The sequence below is a fragment of the Canis aureus genome, chromosome 3 (assembly GCF_053574225.1).
Source record: "Canis aureus isolate CA01 chromosome 3, VMU_Caureus_v.1.0, whole genome shotgun sequence".
In the NCBI taxonomy this organism is placed as follows: Eukaryota; Metazoa; Chordata; class Mammalia; order Carnivora; family Canidae; genus Canis; species Canis aureus.
Genome location: NC_135613.1, coordinates 24,215,032 through 24,240,446, shown reverse-complemented (window position 1 = coordinate 24,240,446; position 25,415 = coordinate 24,215,032). Strand labels below are relative to the sequence as shown.

The 25,415-nt window shown below is 55.1% G+C and overlaps 1 protein-coding gene and 1 long non-coding RNA gene across 6 annotated transcripts in view; one reads left to right on the top strand and one right to left on the bottom strand.

Annotated features, from left to right (window-relative positions):
- The window catches only part of ZC3H18 (zinc finger CCCH-type containing 18), a 66,513-nt gene extending 61,435 nt beyond the window's left edge, over nt 1-5,078 (bottom strand). The window contains exon 1 of one of the 4 annotated variants that reach the window (XM_077891110.1): nt 4,879-5,078. Coding sequence is in view for 3 of the 4 variants with exons in the window: in XM_077891109.1 (XP_077747235.1) it covers nt 3,850-3,901 (52 nt within the window). In the remaining variant the exon portion in view is untranslated. Of the gene's footprint in view, nt 1-3,849; nt 4,345-4,878 lie in introns of those variants that run through there. The other 3 variants (XM_077891109.1, XM_077891111.1, XM_077891112.1) reach the window with 3 other exon arrangements.
- An 8,540-nt stretch (nt 5,079-13,618) lies between these two features.
- Nucleotides 13,619-25,415, top strand: part of LOC144310329 (uncharacterized) — a 43,053-nt gene continuing 31,256 nt past the window's right edge. For both annotated transcript variants that reach the window (XR_013376046.1, XR_013376047.1), the window contains exon 1: nt 13,619-13,738. This is a non-coding gene — a long non-coding RNA (uncharacterized LOC144310329). The remainder of the gene's footprint in view (nt 13,739-25,415) is intronic.

Below are 25,415 nucleotides of genomic sequence, written 5' to 3'. Positions count from 1 at the left end.
TCAGGCACCCCTGACAAAATTCTGATGCTCACATTTATAGTCCAGGGACAAAATGTATAGTCCTGAAAACAAAATGACTTCTTAAACCAATCAACTGTTATCTAAAATTATACATTTCTCAAACTGGCTTAAAAATCATGCAACTGATAAGCTGCAGAAAATACCCCCAAGTCTGCTACTGGCCTCGCAACATACTATTCTAGCTCAGAGCCACAAATTCTCCCAACCTGGTAACAGCCCAGGTTTTTCTGGGGCTCAGATACAAACTGGTTTGCACTTTGGTTTCATTGTTATGATTAGATCCAGCCAAACTACTTTTATATTTTGGGAACTTAAAAATCAAATCCTAGAGTAAGAAATGGAAGACAGAGAGTACCTCAACTAATGCAAACAGTGGTCGATTTACCCCTGGTGTGCTCCATCTTTTTTTTTTTTTTTTTTTAAGATTTTATTTATTTATTCATGAAAGACAGAGAGAGAGAGAGAGGCAGAGACATAAGCAGAGGGAGAAGCAGGCTCCAGGCGGGGAGCCCAATGTGGGACTCGATTCAGGGACCGCGGGATCACGTCCTGAGCCAAAGGCAGTCGCTCAACCCGCTGAGCCACCAGGGGTCCTTGGTGTGCTCCATCTTTATGAGACATACAGTGCAACAGTGGGGGCTCTGCATGAGAGTTGGACTCCAGCCCCTTTGCTGCCTAGCTTCAGGATCTCAGATCAACTGTATAAACTTGCCATACTGCAGTCTCATCATGTGAAATATAGGGACAACAGTATCTACTTGACAAGATTGTTGAAACCATTAGATGAGATAAATCTGATAACATGACTGGCACAGGTTCCACACATTTAAATTCAAGCTGAATTAGTGAAAAGATGAGTAAAGGCAATCCTCAATTTCTAAGAATCAGACTCCTATCACCCCTCTCAGATGCATTTCAAGTCTCTGGGCGCACTTAGGAGTAATTCATTCATGGTTTCACTTAACAAATAGTTCTCTACTCAATGCAAGATTCTATCATTGCAACGATGTCTGCAATGAAGCTGACAGCCACCACCATCTTCTAAGAGATGACCCCTCTGTGTTGGGCACCTGTCACAGATAAGGAAACCTAGGCCACATGGCCACTGAGCCTGGGACCGCGAGTCAGAGCTGCCTCTAGGGCGTGTTATCTACTACAGAGCTCCACACTATGCGTGAAACGGGCTGGTGCTACCTGCAGAGGAGCCAGCCCTGCTTTTTGCCATTGTTTCTACAAGAAAATGGGACCTGAGTTCCAAATTGATTTTATAAACTCTTTTTTTGGAACAGAACCCACACATACTGGGACTTCTACTGAACCAGAAGATTCTGCCTGTTTTCTTTTTCTCCATTTTTAAGTTCTGTGCTGATCCATCTACACCTCTATCTAACCCCCTCTAGAAACAAACCTTCTCGTATATGTGGGAAACTTAACATATGATTTATATAGTCTATTAGTTAAAAGCGATGAACATATGGAGATCCAATTTGTCACATCAATCATTTATTTTAAACTTGTCTGAAATTTGAATCTCGGGCACATAAACTATACACAAATCCAAGAAAAGAAACCCCAAAGGTGCACACCTTTATACTGACGCCACAGGAAATGCTGACTGAAATCACAATCCTGAGAGGCTGGTGTACTATGGCAGGATAAGTAATTTTAAGAAGTACTTACTGAGTACATGTCCCGCCCCACAGTTTAAATTTTGGAAATCACTTCCACATTCCAAGGACACAAAGATAACTAACTTACTGACTTTCAAAGGCAGTTTTCAGAGCTGACCAGAAGGTAGCAGGGCTAAAGGTCCTGAGTGCACCTGCTTCCAGGGGGGCAGCCTAGTGTTCTAGGGTAGTGGTGCTGTGTCTTGAGGGGGGCATGGACTGTTTTGAGAATCTGATGAGGGAGGGAGATGGGATGGCTCCTCTTCCTAGAAAAACTTGAATATGGGCAATTTATTTTCCACTTCAGGGAGTTCAAAACCCCATTACCCAGCATCCCCAGATTGAGAAGTCTTGCCCTAAGTATATTATGTTATTCTAGTACATATACACACTTACCACGCTGTCCACAACTATTTGTCTGCAAAGTCTGTTGGCAGACCCCTTCCCTCCATGAAGTACGTGAGTTGAAGGGTTCAGACTCACCTCCATGTTCCCCAAGCTCAGCACACAGCTGGCCCTTAGTGGCAATGTTCCATCTAATTTACTGTCTGAATTGGGTCAAGTGTGAAAAGGGGGCATGTTTAACAATTGCAATAGGCATGAGGGATCCCTGGGTGGCTCAGTGGTTTAGTGCCGCCTTTAGTCCAGGGCATGATCCTGGAGACCCGGGGTCGGGTCCCGCGTTGGGCTCCCTTCATGGAGCCTGCTTCTCCCTCTGCCTGTGTCTCTGCGTTTCTCTGTCTCTCATGAATAAATAAAATTCTTAAAAAAAAAAAAAAAAAAAAAAAAGGCATGAAAAGAGCAGTCCTAGGCACAACGGGACATATAATCATCCCTAGAGGCCCTGACGATTTCCTCAGGAATCGTATCTTTCCTTTACCTATGGAACCCCTTGAGATTTTATAGTATGAGGCTGCACACAGGCAAACACCTTGCAGAGAAATATGTGCCAAAGAATCTACCTACTAAAAACAACTCGAGTCACAGCCTGCTGCACAGAAGAGAAGTGTCACTGGGGGTCAGAAGACGGTTTGCGTGCCAAGCCCTGGGCTGGGCAGGTTCATAGTCTCTCTGGGCATCTATGTCCTGTTCTGTGATGAATTCAGTCTGGCAACCACCTGAGTGCACACTTCAGGTCAGAAGCACAGCCTATCAAATGCAGACAATGACATGGAAGGTCTTCTCATCACATCTTCACCAACTCTGGACTCACAGTTTTTACACAATTGTTCTTCTCACACAATCACCTTGTAAGAGGATTCCTGGCGAAGTTTACAACTACCTCTTCAGTGCTCTGACCCACAAGATGGTGAACTTGCCCAGAGAAATAAATGACAAACATTCATCACTGTGTTTCCACTGCAGGATGCATTTGGCTGATGACACCTGATAAACGCTTGTGGAATAGGTGACAAAAATCATGTTACTTGGAAAACTACCTGTTGCATACCAGGAAGAAATTGGAAATAAGTGCCCTGTTCTTAGAAGACTACACCAGAATTCACACATGCAGTGGGTACTGCCTGTCTCTCCACAGCCACTATGGAAGGCTGCACATGGATTCCAGGGGCAACGCTAAAGTGCAGAGCATTTTGGGAACTTCTCTTTTTGAGTGACCTTTAGAAACCTGCGAAGTTCTTTCCTGGCCTTCTGGCAGCAGCAGATTATTCCTCCTCCTAAGGTAGGTCCCTGAGAAATCGCAGGAAACCACTCAGGGCCTGGTCTGGTACATGACCAAGACTTGAGCTACCAAGTCAGGTTAGCTGGTTTTTTGGCTAAACATAGGGTATGACTATTGAACGAGACTGAATTCTCTCACATGACTTACGTATTTATTACGAAAACAGAAGTTCTAAGGCAGTTTTGGCAAAGGAACACTAATGAAACACAAACATAACCATTCAGGATAACAACTTTTAATAGAACAATTCCTTTCTGAATGCCTAAAATCTGGTACATCCGTTTAAAAATTGTGATTCCTACCTTCTCGGATTTACAACCTCTTAAAGGAAGGGCGTCAAAGTGGGTGACAGACACTACTCCCAAAGTGACTAGGAGTGACCACCAAAATCTCCTCAGGAGAGAAGCACTTACCATGAGATGATCTGTAGCTGTGAAAAAGTAAGACACATTCTTAAACAGGAGCAAGGTCACAGCTTACCTGCTGGCTCTCTGGAATGATTCCACACAGCTTTCTTACAACATCTGGACATTCCCCACCCAAAGCCAGAGAGGAGGTCCAGCCTTTGGGACACAGAGCTGGTTAGGCTCCACACATGTGCTCAGGCTGTAAAATTCTTGGGCGAAGACTCCACTCCACAGCAACAGGACGGAGGGGAGCCCCCAAAGAGCTCTGCCCCCAGAGACAGCACTACAGACGCCAACCACTCCCTTCTTCCATTTTCCCCAAACGGATTGGAGGAATGATGACCTACTCTTGCAAAAGAGCTTGCTGAACAGAACTCTCTTAAAGCGATCAGCCTTTCTACACGGCACATATGCTGTCATAAAGTATCCGAGAAAACAACTTTTAGCAGAAGCAAGGCTGGAGATGAAGTCTTAGGCTGTCGCAGCAGTAGAGCTACAGTCAGTTTAGCCAAAGAACTCCGCATCCTTCGGGCTCCTAACTAGAGGAGCAAGGAAGTTTAGCCTAGAGCGGCGCGCGCGCTGGGGCACGGCCAAGATAGCCAACCTGTGCACGCCGGAGCTCGGGGAGCAAGTTCCGGGAGCTCCAGAGAGCTCAAAGTTCCTGCAGAACCCATCCCGGGTCCAGGCTGCTCTCTCCCGGAGGGCGGACCCGCGTCCCTACCCCCCGCCCCCGCCCCCGCCGTGGGCGGCAAACATGTGCCACGCGAATGTCCCGGAAGAGAAATGACAGCTTCGGGGGAATCGACTCCGCCACGGGGCGCAGAGGCAGCCGCGGGGAGTGCGGGCTCCGAGTAGCTTCCAGGGCCCTCCGGGCCGGCGAGCCGCGGACCGAAACCGGGATCGCGCCTCTTTCCGAGACCCCTTCCCAGGACCGGAGAGCCACGCTCGGCCGGGGAGGCAGCCCGGAGCGCTCCCCGGAGGCGGCGGCGCCGGGGCTCCCGGGCCTCGGCTCCGCGCCGCCGCCACGCTCCCCGCCCGGCCGCCTCGGCCTCCTCCCCGCCGGCCCGGCCTCCCCGCCGCCGCCGCCGCCGCCGCCACTTACCTCAGCGCGAGGGCGGGGAGGGGGCCACGGCTCCGCTGGCGTCGGGGCGGCGCGGGGAAGACGTCCCTCGGCCCTTCCGCTCCTCACAGGCTCCGGCTAGAGGCGCGACGCGGGCGGAACAAACGGGCTCCACTACCCGCGGGGGCCGGCCATTGTGCGACGTCATCAGGCCGCGACAGTCGTCCTGCTGGCCGGCGGGCTTCCCTCGCTCGCCCCGCCCTCCGCCCGCTTCCTTCCGGCCTCCGCGCGGCCGCCCCCGCGCGGCCCCGCCCCCGCGGCGCGCGCCCGCCCGAGCCCGCCACGGCGCAGGCGCCGCCGGAGACCCCGCCCTGGGGCGTGTCTCCGAGCCGCCGGCCGCCGGCGCCCTGGCCACGCCCACCGAGGGGGTCACGTGACGCCTCGCGCCGCCCCGCGCGGTGTGTTCCCGCCGGGTGCTCGCGCTGCGGGCCTTGGCGAGTGCGTTCGTGCTCCCCCCGCCAGAGACCTCTAGCCCCAGAGGACGTGCGCTCCCAGGCAAAGTTACTCGTCTTCCCATCCTGAGTTCAACCTCAAAGCCTGGACATTGTCAGCTATTTCCGTCGGACTCGGCCAACGCGATGCATTGAAAATGCATATTTTCAATGCAATAAATTCAATAAATTTCAATGCAATAAAATGCAAATGCATTAGATTTTATTTACTTATTCATGAGAGACCCGGAGGGGTGGGGGGGCAGAGACACAGGCAGAGGGAAAAGCAGGCTCCCTGTGGGGGTCTGATGTGGAGCTAGAGCCCAGGAAATGGGGATTAATGACCTGAGCCAAAGGCAGACGCTCAAGCCACCCAGGCGTCCTAAAAATCATCATTTTGAATGTCAAAGCTTACGGTCTTTAACCATTCCCGCTTTCTTAGAAATAATCAGGCCAACACAAAAATTGATCATTTTGTGGATACTGAGATTCAATGCCAGAGTTTGAGAATTTGCACTATTCCCGTGGGAATAAACAGCTGCTCATCTTGCTAGACGTGATCAGCTCCTGTGAGCACAAGGATGTCATGTGGCATTTGGAGTGTTTGGGCAGCTTCTCTGCTGCACTGCCCCTCAGGATGGAGCCACCTGCAGGGCATCAAACAGCACTTCTTTAGTTCAAGATTTTATTTTTAAGCTCTCTCCGCTCCCAGTGTGGGGCTTGAACTCACAACCCCAAGATCAAGAGTGGCATGCTCCACTTTCCATTTTAGAGAGTAAAGTTGTGGGCCAGGTTGAATGCTCCCCTGTCCCAGCCTTAAAATTCTCAATGGTTTGGGAACAAGGGGCCCACGTGTTCATTTTGGACTGGACCCTGCAAATTACGAAGCGGGTTCTGGGTGTGATGCAGGGTTTGGAAGCTGCTGAGCAGAGCAGCCCATCTTGCTCCTCCAGGAAGCCTGCGGTACATACAAGAACAGGTCATCCTTGGGGCAGCCTGCCAGCACTGGGCCAAATGGCAGTGTCTGGCACCCTGTGAGATTGCATACACTCATAGATGTCTGAACACATGAGCATGGGAGGAAATGGGGGCCTGCACAGAGCTCCCATAGGATCCAGCGCTGCCACTCTTTGGTAGGCAGCCCAAGAGAAATGAAACATGCACGCAGACACCTGTGCACAAACGTGTGCTGGTGGCAGCTCTAGTCACAGAAGCCCCAGAGGGAGCAGCCTACTTGTTCATCAACGGATGAGAGATAAATAACATATGGTCTACCCATACAATAGGATATTATTCAGTCATATGAAGGAATGAAGTCATCATAAGAAGAGAGCGCACAGAGTTCTCTCTCCCTTCCTCCTCCGCATACCGTGGGAGGGCACGAGAAGGTGGCGCCTGCTCCCCTGGAAGACGGCTTTCACCAGAACCTGACTACACCAGCATCCTGTTCCTGGACTTCCAGCCTCCAGAACTGTGACAAATACATTTCTGTTAAGCTGCCCAGTCTGTGGTATTTTGTTTTGGCAGCCTGAGCCGACGAATACATTCCATTTACATGAAACATCCAGAAGAGGCAAATTCATAATGTCAGAGAGTCGACTGAGTGGTCGCCAGGGGCTGCAGGATGTGGAACAGGGAGTGACCGCTCCTGGGAACAAAGTTTCTTTTTGGAGTAACGGAAACGTTCTGGAATTAGCTGTGATGGGCACGTACGAAAAACCACTAAATTGGGTGTTTGAAAAGGGTGAATTTTATGGCATATGAATTATACCCCAACAAAGCTATTATTTAAAAAAAGGAAAGATAAGTTGAGGCAGAGGGCGGGGTGGGGGGCGATGCAGGGTGAGAGCTGAGAGGCAGTGGGAGGAGGGAAGTCTCGAGGGTTGGGGAGGTAGGCAGAGGGCTCTGCGGGAGAGGGGGTGGGCCCCGACTCTGTCCACCGTCCACCTCCTAAAGGAATCCCAGCTACCTCCCCTTTCTCCATCTACCATCACCACCTGCCAGGATTCAGCCACGGCTCCAGCCCTCGCCTGCCTCCCTGCTTGTCGCTGTCCCCTGCTTCCCATCCTCTCCCAGACACCGAGAGCCACTGACTATAATCTTACCGCTCCAGCCTCTGCCCCCACATAAACTCTGAACCCTTGAACGCTTGGACATGTTGCACCTGCTCTCTGGACTACCCCCAGGCTGCCCCCAGGCTGCCCTGCCTCCCCTCTCCCCAGCTCTCGTGCCCCCTCCCCTGCAATGGCGTTGCACATGCCATTCCTGCTGCCTGGGATGCTGCTCCCACACTTCCCCAATGAACTTCGATTATTCTTCAGGGTTCACCAGGGATGGATCTTCTCCCAGAGGCTTGCCTGTCTCCACAGCTTAGCCACGAGCTCCTAGTCAGGCACTGAGCTCCTATCACAGTGTCTGCAGCAACTGGAGCGTGTGTGTGTTGGGGGGACAGCATTCAGAAAGACAAAATGCCTGGGATGGGATCAGAACCCAGTCTCTCTGGGTCTAAATATCACGGGCCTGGATTGCTGTGCTTTGAGCTGCAGGCCCCTGGTGTAAGCCCATGAGCCTCAGTTTCTCTGCTTTGTAGAGTGGGGCTATTCACTCATGCTGCCTCCTTCTCTGGAGGGAGGGAGGAGGCCACAAGGTGACAGGCATACCCGGTCATTGGGTCACAGAGCTCTCCATTCAGGGCAGGCCTCATGCTGGATGCAGCCGTGACATCCTTGGGAGGTGGCCCCCACCGAGATCTCCATTTCACAGTAGAGGAAATAGAAGCTGTGAAGGGCAGACTGGGACCTCACCCTGGAAGCCAGACCACCCACCCCAGGCATTCTGCGTCTCCAGCTGAGGTGACTCTGGCTGTGACCGCTCTGACGCTAGCTGGCAGACTCCCCAAATGTTCAGAGTACTGATGGGCGTGGTGCCATGTGACCAGGGCCACTGGGTTGGTCAAAGCCAATGGGCCTGCATGAACACCACTTAGAGCATGAGAGAGCTGCCATCACACACCAAGTCATGACAGGAGTTTGCACAGGGATCGTGGGGCATGGGGTCTGAGTTTAACAAGGGTGGCTGTCTACACTGGTCCACAACCACTTTATTACAGAGAGTGATTCCCCTTTGGAAAATACCAGGCATATGAAAGAAGTGCTTTGTGACCCACAAGGCAACCCAAGACAGGCATCCTGGAAGTGGAGTCCCCAAGCGGCAGAGCAACACCATGGGACTGTGAGGCTCTGCCCTGAGCTGTTCTGGGGTCGGGAGCTCTGGCAGTGGAGCCGACCATCTGCCTTGTCACAGGCCTGGGGATCCAGTGCCCTGTGGAGGGCAAGAACCACTGGCCTGGGACTGTCTTGCCTGTGGCCACGAGGAGACATGGACAGGGATAATCACTCTCAGTAATAACCAAAAGAACAAAGGGAAAAGAATGGAAGTGGTTCAAATGTTTATAGTGGGTTGCAATATTGTATAACATGTTAAACATTGTAATATATGAATGTCAAGTGTAGATATATTATATTTGTACAGAAATAGATACAGATACAGACAAAGCTGTTTACTTTCCACCCCGGGAAGCTGCTTCCAAGAAGGGCATTGACAGCTCCAGGGACGTGACATGACGACAGGGACATGTTGGTGATTTTAAAACCTCATCTGAAGCTCCCACATCTGAGTCACCTTTGAGGTCCGTTGCTTTTCCTCTTGGTTTTCAGTGATCTGGTCCCCATTTATAGCATGCCTTGTACTTTTTATTTGACATTGGACATTGTGGATACTTTTTTGTGGGGTGCTGGGATGGCTTTATCTTCTCCCAAAGGGGGTGAGGCTTTATTTGCATGGGCAGGTGGTGTCAGCCCATTGCTGGGCCCAGTTAAATCTAGTTTCTAGGCTTCCTCCATACTCCCGGGAGTGGAGTGCCTGTGCTCTTGGAGGATGGTCAGCGCCATCCGCCCCAGCTCCGTGTCCTCAGGCTTGATCTTCAATCTGCTTCTCCTGCTGCCACACTGCTCCGTCACCTCTTTGTCTCCCCAGGGTCCCTTCTCTGATAGTTCTCACAGTTTCCCCAGTTGGGTGAACAGCACAGCACTTTGCCACCACCTGAGGATTCTAGGTTCCTTCCCTGTAGGCTTTCCTCTAAAGTTCCAGAAGGTTTAGACACTGTCTCCTCAGCTCAACAAGGCCACGCTTGCTGCTGTCTATGCCCCACTGCTCTCCCCCACCCCTAGGGGGATGTGGAGCTCACTTTGTCGTTTCTCTTTGTTTAGAGGTCACGGCCTCACAAGCTGCCCGTATTGGCTGCCCTCCAAATGCGTGTATGCAGTTGTATCAGTACGTTGGGCTTTTACAGGTGATTTTAGCAGGTGGAGGGGCCAAGGTTGGGCGTCACCGTCACCGACGTTCTCATTTCTTTAAGGTGGCAATGCCTGCGCATGAACCTCTGCAATTTTCTCAAGAAGCCACCAGAGGGCACGCTAACCCAGGTGTTTTCTGCTCCTCGGAGCGGGATGTGGGACAGGGTGGGGGCTGGCGGGTGCTGCTCTAGCTGCTTGGATGCCTCAGCCCTTCTCATTCTCTAGGTGGCCCCTTGATGATGCCAGGAAGGCAGGGCAGGCCTCAGCTCCTGGATGTTCCCGTGCTGTCCATTCCCATCTGGCCAGGGGCATGCACATGCACACACATTTTCTTTCATCTTCGACCAGAAGTTCTTTCTCCAGCTTCATGAGTAAATTAATGGAAGTACACATTTCTTTTCAGCTTTTTTCTGTATTTGGAATTCACTCCTGGGAGACAGCTACAGATGTGGCTTGCAGGAAGGGCCCCCCCGATTCATGGGGGACCCCTGTCCCCTCTAGGCTTTGTCTCAGACTCCCAAAGGCTGCCCATCACTGACCCCACCTGGCCTCTCCCCTTTCGTTCCTGGATACATCCAGGGATGACCCTCAGCCCCAGCTGAGCAGTGGCTGCCTGCTCTCTCCTCTCTGGTGTGGATGAATGAGTGAATCAATGAACGAATGATTGCATGAATGAATGTCAGTTTAGTTCCCAATTTGCAGCCTTTACCTGGGGCCAGGACTTCTTCCCACAGTGACAGAGTGGGCACAGCATCCTTGTTCCATGCTGCAATGCAGTCAGTGGCTTACCCATCCCAGCTGTCAGTGAAGCCCTTTCTGGAGACAAGGGGACTGTGGTAGGCAGTCTCCAAGATGGCCCCGGGGAGCCCTGGCTACTGGGACTCATGCTCTGGACCAGGCCCTTGATCTGTGCTGGCCCATGATGGCTTGAGCTGGCAGGGGCAGGGAAAGTCACTGTGTGCCCTTGGGGCCCTGGGCTGCTGTAGGACATCCAGCTTCTCTGCTGGCATGGCCACATGGAGAGGCGAGGCCCCCTGACTGCACAGAGGGTGGGGCTTGCCACCCCTGTCAACCCCAGCCTGCCAGTCTCCCTGTGAGGCATTCCTTGCCTTCCTGAGACTCTGCTTTCTCTCCTGAAAAACAGTGGTGTTAACAGTTGCCAGGATGCAGGGATGGTTGAGATAGCCACATAAAATACTGTGGGCCATGCCTCGCACCTGGCACCTGGCATGCTCCTGACGGTGGTTGCAAGTAGAGATGAACACATTCTCGTCTATTCCTTATGGATGCCTTTCCTCTCACTCTGTTGTGAACTCCTTTCCATGACAGTCAGTACACCGGTTTTCATAGCCAGATGTTCTGTTGTGGGGACAGAGCATCTTACTGCTCTTACCACTCTGAATGGACATTTAAGTTGTCAGTAAGGGGTCTTATTATAAACAAAAGCTGTGTAACTGCTACATAACCCTAGGAGATCCACTGGGGTTTTCTTGAGAGGCTGTTGGCTGTAGGGCCCCTGGAGAACAGACAGTGTAGTGTTCTCTGTGAAGTGTGGTCTGTTTACTGATGAGCTAGTGGCTGGGAGAACCCACTCTGTGCCCAGGTTCTAGGCAGTGGTGCCGTCTCTTTCTGATCCCCCAAGACTAAGGCCAAGGGGGGTGGAATGGGGAGGAGCCCCAAGTGAGGCTGAGGTAGGTTCTCGCCCCAGCCCTGCTGCTTCTCCTCTATTGAGGGCATCCTGCCCTTCAGGATGGGCCAAGGTGTGGTGCACACACAGCACAGCATGTGGGGTAGTGATTGTTTCCAGAATCATACTTGTTGCCACCGCCTATCGCATTTGCTGTTGTTAACTGCACAATCAGGCGAGCCACTTCCCTCTCTGTACCTGTTTTCACTTCCACGGGCCTTGGTGGTGATGGGCTTTTAGGCCCTTCTGTGTCACCTGATTCGGTTCTCTCCCGAGGTTACCATGCCTGAGGCTCCTGGAAGGCTGCAGATAAGGCAGTAGGTGGCTTCAGCACTAGTGAGGGAGGACAGCGCCCGGAGCTGTCCATGGGCTGAATTCACGGGTGGGGGTGCCCACTGGAAGTGGGCCCCAGACGTGGGGTCCGCAGGGCCATTGCCGCAGGGATGGTGGGACACAGATACATGCCCTGCACCTGGGAGCAGGGACCCTGCCGTATGATGGTGGCTGGCAGGATCACAGCCTTCCCAGGGGTGCAGAACTGGAGTGCCACGCTCAGGGGCAGGAGGGACTGAGCCTGAGTACAGGTGTCTTCTGCACCCGTCAACACTCTCCCCTGATCTCTGTAGTCTTGAGCTCAGCCAGGTGCTGGAAATCGCAGTTTTGGGAAAAAGCTGGTGAAAATGCCACTCAGCCTGAGCTTGCGTGCAGGGAAGTTCTCACTGTGTGGTCTGTGATTCCCCCATACTGGGAACCACCCAGAAGTCCATCAACAGTCCATTGTACATGGACACATCACAGTGGGTCCTACAGCAGAGTATCACACAGCCATAGGCACGGATAAGTGACAGTCACACTCAGCAACGATGAATCTCTCAAAGTGAGGCTGAGAATAAGCAGGACACAAATCATGATGTGTGGTTCTGGTTACAGAAAGCTCCCTGGCAGGCAAGATAAAGGCTAGCATTTGGGCCTGCAGGCCAGGGAAATGGTGACCATCTGCAGAGGGTGGGCAGGGACTAGGAGACCAGGCTCAGCTTATTCATTCAACCATTAACTAATGTTTGGTGTACCTTTCTGTATGTTTGTTATACTTCAAAGTGAAAAAATAAAAGAGAGAAAGTCACTAGGGGTCATCAGACTTTATGAGGTAGAAGGTGTTAAAGCACGTATGCAAGGGCACTGTTGCTGGTCATTCGTGGTCAGGAATTCACCACTAACTGGGTCCTTTCTTGGTTCTGAGGTGCTTGCCTGTGACTCCTCGAACTCATTGATCCTGGACCCCTGAGATCAAGAGTTGCATGCTCTACCAACAGAGCCAGCCAGGTGCTCCTGAAATCTGCATTTGAAATGCCTTGGAAGAGCCAGGCCCTGGCCTTGTGGGGGAAACAGTCTGGGACTTCTGCTTCCCAGGCCATTTCAGGGGCTCTTTTGTGGTCTCTACCTAAGGGCTAGCCAAGAGAAGGTGTGCCAACCATGACCCTTTGTGGGGCACACGGCAGCGAGGGTCTGGGGGCACCGCTGCTTCTCAGAGTCCTCAGACTCGGGCTGTAGTCCTTCCTCTCAGCCTGAGCCAGTGCTACCCCCGCCAGGCCTGTGTCCCCGCTGGCTCACACTGGTGCATAGGGAGGGCATCATTCCTTCCTCCCCACAGCACTGCAAAGGGTCCTCGGTGGGTGGACTCCTCGCCAGAGTCACCTGCAGATTGTAGACACTGGAGCGCTTCCCAGTGACTCCCAGCCTGGCCTCTCAGGGTAAGAGGGCCTGTCCATGCCCTCCCCATCTCCTCCCTGGATTTCTTTTTTTTTTTTAATTTTTTAAAAATTTATTTATGATAGTCACACAGAGAGAGAGAGAGAGAGAGAGAGAGAGAGGCAGAGGGAGAAGCAGGCTCCATGCACCGGGAGCCCGACGTGGGATTCGATCCCGGGTCTCCAGGATCGCGCCCTGGGCCAAAGGCAGGCGCTAAACCACTGTGCCACCCAGGGATCCCTCTGGGTTTCTGCCTTCTCCTGTTAGACTGCCAATGGCTCAGCTGGCTAATGGGGTCCTCCTCAGCCTGATGAACTCCCGGGGAGCCCGTCCCCTGGCCTGGGAGGGGAGGCAAGGGTGGCAGAAGGGGTCTCCTGCTGGGGAAGCCACAGCAGCAGCCTCAGGGTTGGCAGTCAGTGCTGCAGGGGGCGGGCGAGGGGTGTGGGGGAGCAGAGAGAAATTGGCAGGGCCGTGTGCATGAGTGTACACCGTGCGTTTGCGCACAGCACTGCAGCCTGCTGGATGAACAGCCTCCATCCGCGGAAAGCCTGAGGTGTCGGGGCTTATTCCCCCTCTGCCAGTCTCTGGAGGAGGAGGAAGGCGATTAGGCTCCTCATAGAGTAAGTTCTCTGAACTTCCAAGTTTCTCCTGGGGGCTGGGCTGGGAGCCAGCACTGGTGGCCTCGCACCTGCCTGAATGTTTTATGCAGAAAGGCTAGCACGCAGGTGGGGCTGGGTGATGGAGCTGGGAGGATGGGGTCCTCTGAGATGCTGGGGAGGCAGGGATGGGGCAAGCCCCAAGCTGCAGGGGGGCTGTTGTGAGGACTGTGGGTTCAGTCCTGGGGCTGCTGGCCTCCGCGGCAGGAGGCAAGTGAGGCCCTTGGGGGGTACCCACAGTTGCTGTGCTGGGATCCGGGGCTGATTGTCATTTTGGCTAAACCGAAAGGGAGGCTCATTTTCAGGATAGCAAGGGGCCTGGGGGCCTCATGTGGGTCTGGGTGTGCAGGTATCTATGAGCCCAGGTGTGGGGGTGTATTCTAGGTATTTCTGCAAGAGAGTGCATGGTGTAGCTGTAGTTAAGGTATGCACACCTGTGTGATGGGGATGTGAGTGAGCATATGTTGTGATTTACACACATGTGTGCATTTGGGTCTGTGTGTTTTAGGTATGGGGGGGGGGATGCTTCAAGTTTGTGTCCATGAAGAAGTGTGTGTGGCGTGTGTGTGTGTCAGGGTCTGTGGGTCTGTGTGTGCGGCCACCTGTGCTAGGTCTGCTGTGGAGGGGAGTTTGGTTCATGAATGTTTGTATGTGTATGTGTGCTTGTATGTCTGCATGTCTGCGTCTTGGTGTATGTGTGGGGGAGCCACGGGCTGCCTCTTTGTGTGAATGCCTGGAAACGTGTCTGTATGTTGTGTATGTAGGCAGGTGTGTGCCTCCTGTGTGCGCAGGTGCACTTACAGGTGTGTGTATGGCTGCATGTACAGGTGTGTGCTGCCTGTATTGTGTGTGTGCAGGTGTGTGGGCACCATCCTAGGGCCCACCACTTCTCTCCCAGCCCTGCCCTAATTCTGTGCCCTGGCCTCTGCCCCATGGGGGCTACAGTGGGGGCTTCTAACCTCTCAGGCCAGGTGGCTGTGGGCCAGGAACCTGGCCTGGCCACCGTCTCTGGGTGTGGTCTGCCTCAACCTCACCTGCTTCTCACCTGCCCCTGTTTCAGGTCCTAGCGTGGGTGGGCCTGGCTGGTGGGGAGGCAGGGTGGGGCTGCCAGTGGAGAGGAGGGATGATCCTGGGCCGTTTCCAGAAAGGGTCTGCCGTGGCCATGGCCTGGGGCTTGTGGGCAAGAGCCAGTCACTGGCTTCTGGCTCTGTTCCTGGGAGACCCAGACGGGGCATTCCGTGACCCCTAGGTGTGTTGCTCTAGCTCGCTCCCTGCAGCACCCAAGGAGGGAGCTGCTGTTGTCATCTCTGCTGACAGACAGGGATGCTGAGGCTCAGAGAGGTTGGAGCTGTAATAGTAACCAGACGCCAGGTCCACAGCTTTCTGGGCCTTGTGTTTCTTAAGAAACTCACTAAGTTCCTGCAAAGCAGGGAAATCTGGTCTCCCCATCTCACAGATGAGCTTGTTGAGACTGAGATGATGGGCGGCTTCCTCCCAGTACAGGGGAGCTGACTTCTGAGTACTCTGGGTTTGCAAGGCTGAGGGCCTGACATGCACTTCCCCGGATTACTCCCGCCCTCCGTCTTCTGTGTGAGGTATGGTTGTCACCTATATTGACACTCTGGGAAACAGGCTTGCAGAGTAGCTAACTGATGTTGCTCAGAGGAGCCATTCTGTCCCCTGGCTGGGCAAGCACCTGGTCCCTGTGTGTTCCTGGAGGCCTGGCTTGTAGGGCTCTGCAGGTGCAAAAGGCCTGACCCCACCACTGTGAGCCCCTCCTGGAGCTCCTTCTTCCTGCCCCCTCCAGCAGCTGGTCAGCCAGCATGGACAGCGGGAGCAAGCTGGACAGCAACATGTCACTGGCATGCAGAGAGGCTTTCCTAGGCCTGGCCAGGTACAAGATGGTCTCAGCTTCCCTGGTGCTCCTGGTGTGCGTGATGGGCATCTTGGCCAATGCACACCCCCACCAACTGCTACCTGGTCAGCCTGGCCCTGGCTGACCTCACTGTGTTAGTGGCCACGGGGCTGTCCAATGTCTCTGACAGCTTGCCTGGGCAGTGGGCCTATGGGCATGCCGGCTGCCTGGGCATCACCTACTTGCAGTACCTGGGCATCAACATCTTCTCCTGCTCCATCCTGGCATTCACTGTGGAGAAATGGGTGCTCCCTGGCCCTGCCCTGCCCTGCATGAATCTCCCTCAACACAAAGCAATGCAGCCAGGACTTCCTGGCTGGGATCCATAGAAAAAGCCTCAGCTGAGCTGAGGTTCTAGTCCCCCTCTCCAGAGAGGGGAGCTGGGGTGGGACCCTGGAAGACCAGGCCCAGATAGCAGGGGTCGGAAGGGCTCGTCTCTCAACTGTGCTGCTAACTTGCCTTGAGATGCCAAGGCAATCTTACATTTTCCAGCCTGGGAAGTGGACATTTGGATTGGATATTCTCTGGGGTTTCCTGCGTGCTCTGATCTTAGCCCCAAGAGGCAGTGTAGCCCAGGGTTAGGCATGTGGACTCTGAAGCCTGCTGGCTGGATTCAAAGCCACCTCTGCCCCTTCCTAGCTGTATGGTCTTGGGGAGGCTGGCCCATGGGCTAGGCAGCTTGTCCAGAGCCACACAGAATTGAGATACAATTGAGGCTTTCTGACATCCAAATACTGGCCCGTCCTGGTTCTTGTGGGCTGTGGCTCTCTGGGCTCCAGTGGCTGCCATCTCCTGCCCATGCTGGGTGACCCCATGGCCATGGCTGTGTGGGGACATAGGTCTAAGCCTGGCCATTAGGGTCATGTGATGTCACTGGCTGCCTCATTTGATGACCTTCGGAAGTGGGTAATTAAAAAACCTCTGGGGTTCTCACAGAGGCCAAAAGTCTTTGAAAGGGCCCTGGGGTCCCTGGCCCTGCAGCAGATATGGGTGAGCCTGGGGGCCTCCAGGGATGGGGTCCCCTAGTGGCAGCACATTCCATGCCCTCAACACGGCCACCCGGCCCCCTGAACCTTCACGGCCATTGAGTCCTTCCATGAAAGGACCACATGGGGAACCTGATAGGCCAAGTGGGGCCATGAGCTGGTAGCCATAGTCCTCTACAGGCTCATTGGGAGAATCTTGTTCCAGAGTGTGCTGCCCCACTTACCCCACTTGGGGCCAGCGTGGCGAGGCCTGGTAGGAGTCAGGAACCCCAGAGAGGCAGCTGTGGGGGCCAGTGGAGGCCCCACATCTTCCAAGAAGCAGGTGGGTGAGGTCTCAGGTGGAGATAGGTTGGGGTGGCTGGAGGGGAGCTGGAGGGCAGGAGAGGAGGGGCTGGTGGGAAGAGAGGCCCAGAGATGTGGCTTGGAGGAGCAGGGTAGAGAGGGGATGCAGGTGCTCGTCCCTACCTGGTTCTGGGTGTTGGGACTGAGGGCCATGGTGCAGGCTCACACATGGCCTTTGAGGGGTTGGGGGACCAGAGGATGCGGGACAGGGCTTAGGGAGAGGTAGAGAGGCCTCGTGGAGGTGACAGTTGAATACAGGTCTGAGGCTGGCCAGGAGGCAGCCAAGCATGTGCCTGGAAGCCCAGGGGGAGGGGGAGCAGCGCCAGGCCTGGAGACAGACACAGGCCTTGTGCACTGGGCTGGAAACAGCATGAATGGCCGGGGGCTTGTGGCTTTGACCTCAGGGAAGCAGGGGCAGCCACGGGGCTCTGAGAGTGGGAGCCCCACACGTGGGGAGCCTGAGACAAGTGCACACATGGAGGGAAAGAGACACCTGTGACTGAGCCACGGATGGATGAGAGGAGAGAGTGACACTCAGATATATAGAGATAGAGATAGAGACAGAGACAGAAACAGAGATGGAGACAGAGAAAAAAACAGATGGAGATAGAGACAGAGATGAAGAGACAGAGAAAGAGAGACAGAGATGGAGATACAGAGAGAGCCAGAGATACAGAGATGGAGAGAGAGAGATAGAGGCAGAGACAGAAACACAGAGAGAGACAGAGCTAGAGACAGAGACAGAGAGAGGCAGAGTCAGGCGCACAGAGTGTCAAAGGCTTCAAGGTGTGACCTTACGACCTCCAACCCGTCATCACTGTGTTAAGCATCTTTTCCAGGGGAAAGCCCTGAGGGCATTAAAGCACCAAGCTTCAAGTCCTTGTCAACATTATCCTCAGCTGTGTGTGGAGCCTGCCTGGGGAAGGCGTATTCCAATGCAGATTGACACTACCTGGGGCCACGTTGAAAGGATACCCAGCTTCCACCGCTGACACCCAGCGATACATCATAGGGCAGGGGAGCCCTGAACCCAGGTCACCCTGATGCCCTGGTGCCCCAGCTTGAAAAACATTTCCCCTCGAGGGGTCAGCAGGGTGGCCCCTTCCCTGCTCCACTGCCATGCCACTGTCACTGTCAATGTGCTAAGCAGGAGCTGGGGAGACCGGGGTGAGCAGGGAGCCATGGAGGAGGCAGGACCACCTCCCTCTGGTGGTACTTGATGATGGGAGGCTCTGGGTACTAGGCCCAGCCTGCTGCTCTCACCCCAGCAACAGCCTGAGTGGGACTCCCATTGTCCCTGACGTGTGCATGAGGCCTGGATGCCTCCAGGCAGGCAGCCCCTGGCCTCCTGTGGGTGAGCCGCTGCACCCCCCACCCTATCCCTACTCCTTTCGAGATTGCTTTCCTCCTGGCCTCTGTGGTGTCCATTAAAAGCAGCTTTTCCATGGAGTTGATTGTGAGGAGATGTGTCTCTAGCTGGACTAAACCCAGAGGTCGGAAGGGGAGGAGGGGATAGGATGGTGAGGCCTTGACAGACAACAGGCACCCATACCTGTGACCTTGTGACCCAACTCAGAGGGCAAAGGCATCTGGATGTTAGCACCTCCTCCAGCTTGTCAAGGTTGAGGAACGTCCTAAATGCTCTGAGGCCAGTCCTGAGTCAGTTTTTTCCATGGGAACATCTTACTGATAGGGAGGCTGTGCCAGTGTCCCTTACCCAGGACATAGGAAATAATTCATGCAGCCCGCCTACCACCCCTCTGCCAACGAAAAGTGATGCCCAGGAGTGAGTCCCCTGCTCCTGCCTTTATTTTGCACACAGCTCTCAGGGGTCTCTGGAGCTCATGCGCACCAGCCCCTCCTCGTTCCTGTTGCTACTTCTCTCAAGTGGAGGCCCTCACTCATCCCGGCTTCTGTTTGCTGGTTCTCATGCGTGGACCAGGACAGCAATCGCCAGGGGTCTCCTGGGGACTGTGTCGGAAACAGAGTGTAGCCGGGGCTTCCAGTCCTGGGTGTCTGTGACAGATGGATGAGGAGCTGCTCCGTGGCAGCTGTGATAAGCCACAGCTTCCATGAAGCAGAAAACTGGGACAACCAACTCTGCGTTAAGAAGCACGCAGGGAGGGGGTGATGGGGTGGGCTGGCGGCTGGGGCCCCCACCCCTGAAGCTGTGCCAGCACCCACTAATAGACAAGGCCCCATTCGAGCAACTGGACTGTTGTGCAACCGGACTGTGTGCGATGCCCGGGGTCAGTTCCCCACCCCAAGTGGCTAAAACAGTGGAAAAGCTTTGATGTGTGAAGGCGTGACCAGTGGTCACAGCTGGCTGCGAAATCCGCAGATGTGTATGGAGTTCTGATTTCTGCATGAAATTCATTCTGCTGCAGCTCGGATGCACACTGTCCTGGTGACGACCGCCAGAGGAGGGTGAGCGCAGCAGTCAGCTCCCCCCTCAGAGGGTGAGCGTGTGTTGGGAACAGGCCCAGAGGCCCACTCTGCACCCAGAGTGTCCGTGATGAGGAGTCACAGGGCGGGGGGTGAAGCCAGGGGAGGCCTGGGGCACGGTGCTTCTGCTCTCTGGTGGGTGTGGCCTGTGTGGGGAGGGGACAGGGCCCGGGGCATGCAGGCAGACCACATGACCACATGACCCTGGCAGAGGCTGCATTGGCCTCCTCCCCCCCCCCGCCCCCCGCTCTAAGAACAGAGGGTGTGCGAGGGGCTGTGTGGTCTCTGGCACAGTGTAGGCCTTGGGCAGCAGTGGGCTTCCCTCGCGGAAATGGCTGGCCCAGCTGGGCCCCCTCTGTGCCTTCCTAGGATGATGGGGAGCTTCGCCTGTGCTGGAGCATCCAGAAAACAGGGACGGTCAAGCCTTCACCAACCTCTCGTTTTCCAAAGTACCCCAGGGACTAGTTTACTGCAGAGAACTTCTTCCCCTGGTGACTTACAGGACACTCCAGTCTGCTCTTCCTTATGGCTCTGTGAGGCCCACAGGTGAACCCCTGGGTCACCTGGCACCAGGCCAGGCGAGACCCAGCTTCCCTCCCTAGACGAGGAGACCATTTCCTGGTTAGCTGACCCAGATTCCCCTGACTGCAAGACAAGCCCAGCTGTAGACTAACCCCCTCACCTGTACACCACCCCTGTCATCTGTGCACCACCCTTGTCACCTGTATACCACCCATCTGTCACCTGTACATCACCCCATCACCTGTACACCACCCATCTATCACCAACATACCATCCCATCACCTGTACACCACCCCATCACCTGTACACCACCCGTCTGTCACCAATATACCACCCCATTACCTTTACACTACCCTATCACCTGTACACCACCCATATGTCACCTGCATACCACCCCATCACCTGTACACCACCCTCATCGACTATACACCACTCACCTGTCACCTGTACACCACCCCCATCACCTGTACATCACCCCTGTCACCTGTACACCACCCATCTGTCACCAACATAACACCCTATCACCTGTACACCACCCCATTACCTGTACACCACCCCTGTCACCTGTACATCACCCCCTGTCACCTGTACTCTCCCCCCACATTACCTGTCTGCTCCTCCCCACATGAGCCCCAGGCAAAACCACCTGCCAGGACGGGAGGTCTTCAGCCCCACGGAGCCTTCCCTATTGTAATGGCCTGAGTGGAATCAAGGTTCTTCTGGTTCTGTGTCTGGCATCATCTAGCTGAAGACATTGTTGGCCTGTCTCACCTTTGCAACCAGCCTCTACCCCGTCTGCACCGCAGCCTCTGTTGGAGGCAGGCGGCATTCAGGGGGTCAGTGCGGGGGGACCCATTTGTCCCTTTCTCTCACCCCTCCTCCTGGTCAGTGGGGCTGGCAGGTGGGCCTCATGTGTCCACTCAGTAGCCCAGGCCCCCAGCAGGCACCGCAGCCCTTTCCTCTCAAGCTCCATTGTCCGCCTGCCCCCGCATCTTGGGCGTTTTCAGGACAGTGTTTGGTGGTCCTGGGATGTGCGGAGCCGTTGGCGTTTAGAGCGGCCTGAAGTCCCCGAGGAGCACAGTGGGGCCCTAGTGGAGGTAAGACGCCAGTCTGCCATTCCATGTCCCTTGTGCAGATGCTCAGCGCTTTTCGCAGGAGGTCCAGGAGAGCAGGCACTGTGTGGTGGTGGTGGGGGGGTGACCATCCTCTGCTTTGAGGAATCACAAGCAGCCCTTGGAGGGGGGGTTGCTCCACAGGGTGGTGCCTGTGCCGCCTTTGCCAGGAACCTCCTCTAGGAAGGCCTGGGGGCAGCTCCCAGCCTAATGTGGCGTCTCCTCCCAGCCCTTCTGAGGCCCCGGGACTTTTCACCTGTGCTCGGTTGTGGGCTTTTGTGGCGGCTCTCTCGTTGGAGACTGAAACTGCCCGGGGGTAGTGACCAGTTTGCTCGTGCCTTTGAATCCTTGTCTCTAGTGCTGGTGGCACGGATGTCCCCTAACGCTGGGTCTGGGTCTCACCCTGGGCAGCGTGTGTGGTTGGGTGAGCACGGGGAGGTCCCTTTCCTTGGGGGCTCTGGTGAGGGGTGGAGACAGGCTCACTGCTCCAGGTGGGGTCGGGTCAGCGGCCTGGGTCAGAGCCCTCAAGGTGGGGCCCTGCCCTCAGCAAGGCCTTGGGGTCTTTGCACTGCCCTGCATTGTGAACAGAGCTGGTCCTGGAGGGCCTGAGATTCCACGAATTAAATCACAGAGGAGAACACAGCATAGAACCTTCCTCCAGGAGACTGATTAATGACATGCAAACACATGTACATAGCACCTGATTTGCTTCTAAATCTGCTCACCTGTAGATCACCCCATGCTGTCCTAGAAGCCAGGTAACCACCGCAGGGGTGGGCTGGGAGTAGGCAGGACACAGGCTTCCCCGCTGGGTTCTGGAATATTGTCAGGCCAACTGCACCTGCCCACAGCACCCTCCCCACCTCCCATGGGGGAACACATTGACTCTGTCTCCTGCCGAGCCCAAATAGCTTCAGAATACTCTGCTACCCAGTGTGCCCTGGTGCGTGCCGCTGCTCATTGGAGGCGGTGCATTTTCTGAAGGCTCCTGTCACCCTGTACCCACTGTCTGCTTTGTTATGAGCGGAGGTGACCTTTCCTTCCTCCTCCCTGCAAGTACTAGGTGCTGACTCTGGTCCAGACCACACCAGTGGGCTGCGGGAGCGGCTGGGCAGGGATGAGTGATGGAGCGCTAGGAGGAGGGGTTGGCTCTAGGCAGGTGCACTCCACCCAGCCTGGGCATGGAGTTCCCTGTGCTTTATCAGAAGAGCAAGGTTGCCTCCATGAGGCCTCTGACTCCGTCTGGCTTACACAGAGAGATTTGGTGAGTCCACAGGAATTGTCTGGGGGGTGGGAAGTTGCCTTAGTCGTCTGTGGAGGAGGGCCTGGGGACTTGGCCAGACTTCAACTTGTCCTGTGGTTGAGCAGCACGTGCTGCTAAGGGACTCTGGAGCCTGGGGTTGATGTGCCACTCTTAGCCCAAGAAGGACTGGTGCCTGTGGTGATGTGAACCCCCAGCCCTCTTTTGATCCCTCCCACTGGTGGCTCCCCAAAGTAGAGCCTGGGGGGACAGAGGCTGGGGAGAAGTGGGGGAAGTGGGGTTAGAGTCACTCTAGGGGCTGGAGTGGCTGGGTAGCCAGAGCACCTATCTGAGCCCCATCCCTCATTTTCTACTTGGACTGCCCTCTTGGCAGTCTGAGGATGAGAGAAGGCAGTCCAGGACTCACATTGGTGGGGAGGGGGTCATTGGGACCTGGCTCAGTGGCCTGGGCCAGTGGAGGCCACTTCCTACATGGGGGACCCCAGCCCTAAAGAGGTGACCTGGAAGGGAGGCCCTAGTAGAGGTGTGGGGGGTCAGGATGAAGGACTGGACTCGTGTGACTGGGGGCTGCAGAGATGCCCCTTGCCTGGCCCTGTGCAAGGTGGGTAGTCTTCCCAGATTCCTGTCGCAGAGACTGGAAGGGCAGGACTCCAGGATCCCCTGGGCATGTGAGACATGAGGCTCAGGCTCTGCACATACCGCATGAACATCACTCAGCGTCCAGTTCCTTTTTTGGCAGAACAGGGCTCATCCTATGACCTGGGGGTCAGGGGTGGGGGCCAGGAAGTGTTTAATCTAGCAGTTCTCAAAGTGTGGCCCACAGAACCCTCAAGGTCTGTGACATCGGGAACAGCCGCCTTGTCTTTTCCACAAGCTGACCTTTGTCCTGTGGGGGCAAAGTGGCTGCAACCCAGGCTGCGTTCAGGGCTCCGAGTGCACGGGGAAGGAAACGCGGCTTCCCCTGAGACCGGCCTACACGGGGCAGTGACAAATACCAGTGGTTTCCAGTCTTAAGTTCTTTTTGTTGTTGTTGTTTTTAAGATTTTATCTATGCATTTGAGAGAGAGAGAGAGAGCACAGCAAGTGTGAGCGACAGTAGGGGCAGAGGGAAGTAGAGACGCGGATGCCCCACGGAGCAGAGAGCCCGATGTGGGTTGGATCCCAGGACCCCGGAATCATGACCTGAGCTGAAGGCAGATGCTCCACCCTGGTGCCCCTCGAATTTTTAAAAAATGTTTTTGTAGTGACAAAATGGGAAGTCACCCAGAGTGTACAGCATTTACCATTGGTTGCAAAGCAGGAGGACGAGGTGCTGAGTGTCATGCCTGGGGCCGCCCCAGGAGTGACCCTGCGACTTCCTCGTCTCCTTTCCTGTGAGCCGTGCGCTTGTTTGCTTGAGTGAAACGTGCAGTACAAGTGAGTACAGACTTCCTGGGAAAGTGAAACAGAACTGCCCCGTGACCCCGCCACTCCCCTCCTGGCTGGCCCCCCCAGAGACCCGAAAGCCAGTATCACAAAGAGGTGCTTGTGCCCAGGTGTTCATGTGCACCGTCCGTAGGCGTCAGAATGGGACTCAGCCCCAGCGTCCGTCCGCAGACAGTAGATGCAGAACACGGAGCGAGCTCTGCCACACGGCGGAATGCTGCAGAGCTGAAAAGAGGAACGAAGCACGGACACACGTGATCACACGGGGCGAATGACATGCTGGCGAATGACATGTGAAGCCATCAAGAAGGGCCACGTGGCACATGATGCCATCTATAGGAAATGTCCAGAAAAGACACCCAGAGACGCCAAGCAGGCTGGCAGTTGTGGGAAGGGAACGGGAGTGAGGGTTAATGGGCATAGGGTCTCCTTGTGGGGAGCTGAGAATGTTCTGGACTCACTAGAGGTGGCGGTTGCACGGCACCGTTCACTTTGTGATAGGCAATCTTGTATGAGTTTCAGTCTGAAAGAGGAAGAGCAGAGGGCCATTATGCATGAAGTCCTGCTGTGGCAGCCCCTCCCGTACTAGGTGTGGTCACCTACGGCTCCGAGCCCTGCAGAAGTCAGCTTGGTGGGTCCTTCTGACCTCAGCTCTGGGTGCACAGCACTACCTCATCAGGGGGTTAGTGTCTCCCAGCATAAACCCGGTCCAGCCAATGAGCTTGTGTGTCCCTCCCAGTGACCTGGAGGCAGGGAGGCCGCTGCTTTGCCGATGGCAGGAGTAGAAGGTCACAGAGCAACATGGCCAAATCAACTTCCCCAGCAGGGCCTGCAGCTCTGAATTCTCCAACCTCCTGGGTCCTCCGCACATCCTAGCTTTCCTGGCCTTCTCCACTCTTCAGATTCTGAATCTTTGAAAGGTCAACTGTGAGTACCTCCCCACATGGTTGCTGAATAAGAATGTCCGTGAGGCATAAGGAGAGCTGCCCTGGGCTCGAAATACTCATCAGGTGTCTCTTGAACACAGCCCAGCTGCATCTGCGGCCACCACGCCAGTAGGACTCACGGCCAGCAGCCCAGGGCCCTCGTCCCTGCCCGCCGGCTAAGAAGAACAGAGCTCTCGTCTCACAGCTGGGAAACTGGGGTCCCAGGCGAGGAGGGGACTGGCCCAGGTTGTACACAGGTCATGGTCCAGGCCTGGTTGTCCTGATGCTCATGGATGGCATCCTTCACAGCAAGGCCGCACTGAGTCCAGGATGCTTCCCAGGGGTCCCCCTCGGCTTGCTGGCAGTGTTGTGTGTCCACAGCAATGGGGAGGCATCCGCTGTGGGTTCTGTAACCCTGGAGGGTAGACAGGGTTCCTGGTCCTGCTGGAGCCCATAAAGGGCAGCCACCCCTGCCTGCCTCTCAGCTGCCTGGCCCTGAAGTGTCCCTGAAGCTGGACTCTGAGGCCAGGGCAGGGAGGGGATGGGGGCTCAGCTACAGCCCCGTCCACAGCAGGGCAGCTCCAATTCTAAGTATTAACATAGCCAGAGTCCAAACTGGCCCTGTGAGCTGCTCGTCCTTTCTGCCGACTTGATGCGATATGTGTGGAGTCTCCTCTGCCCTCCCTCCTATGACAAGGAATGGAGTT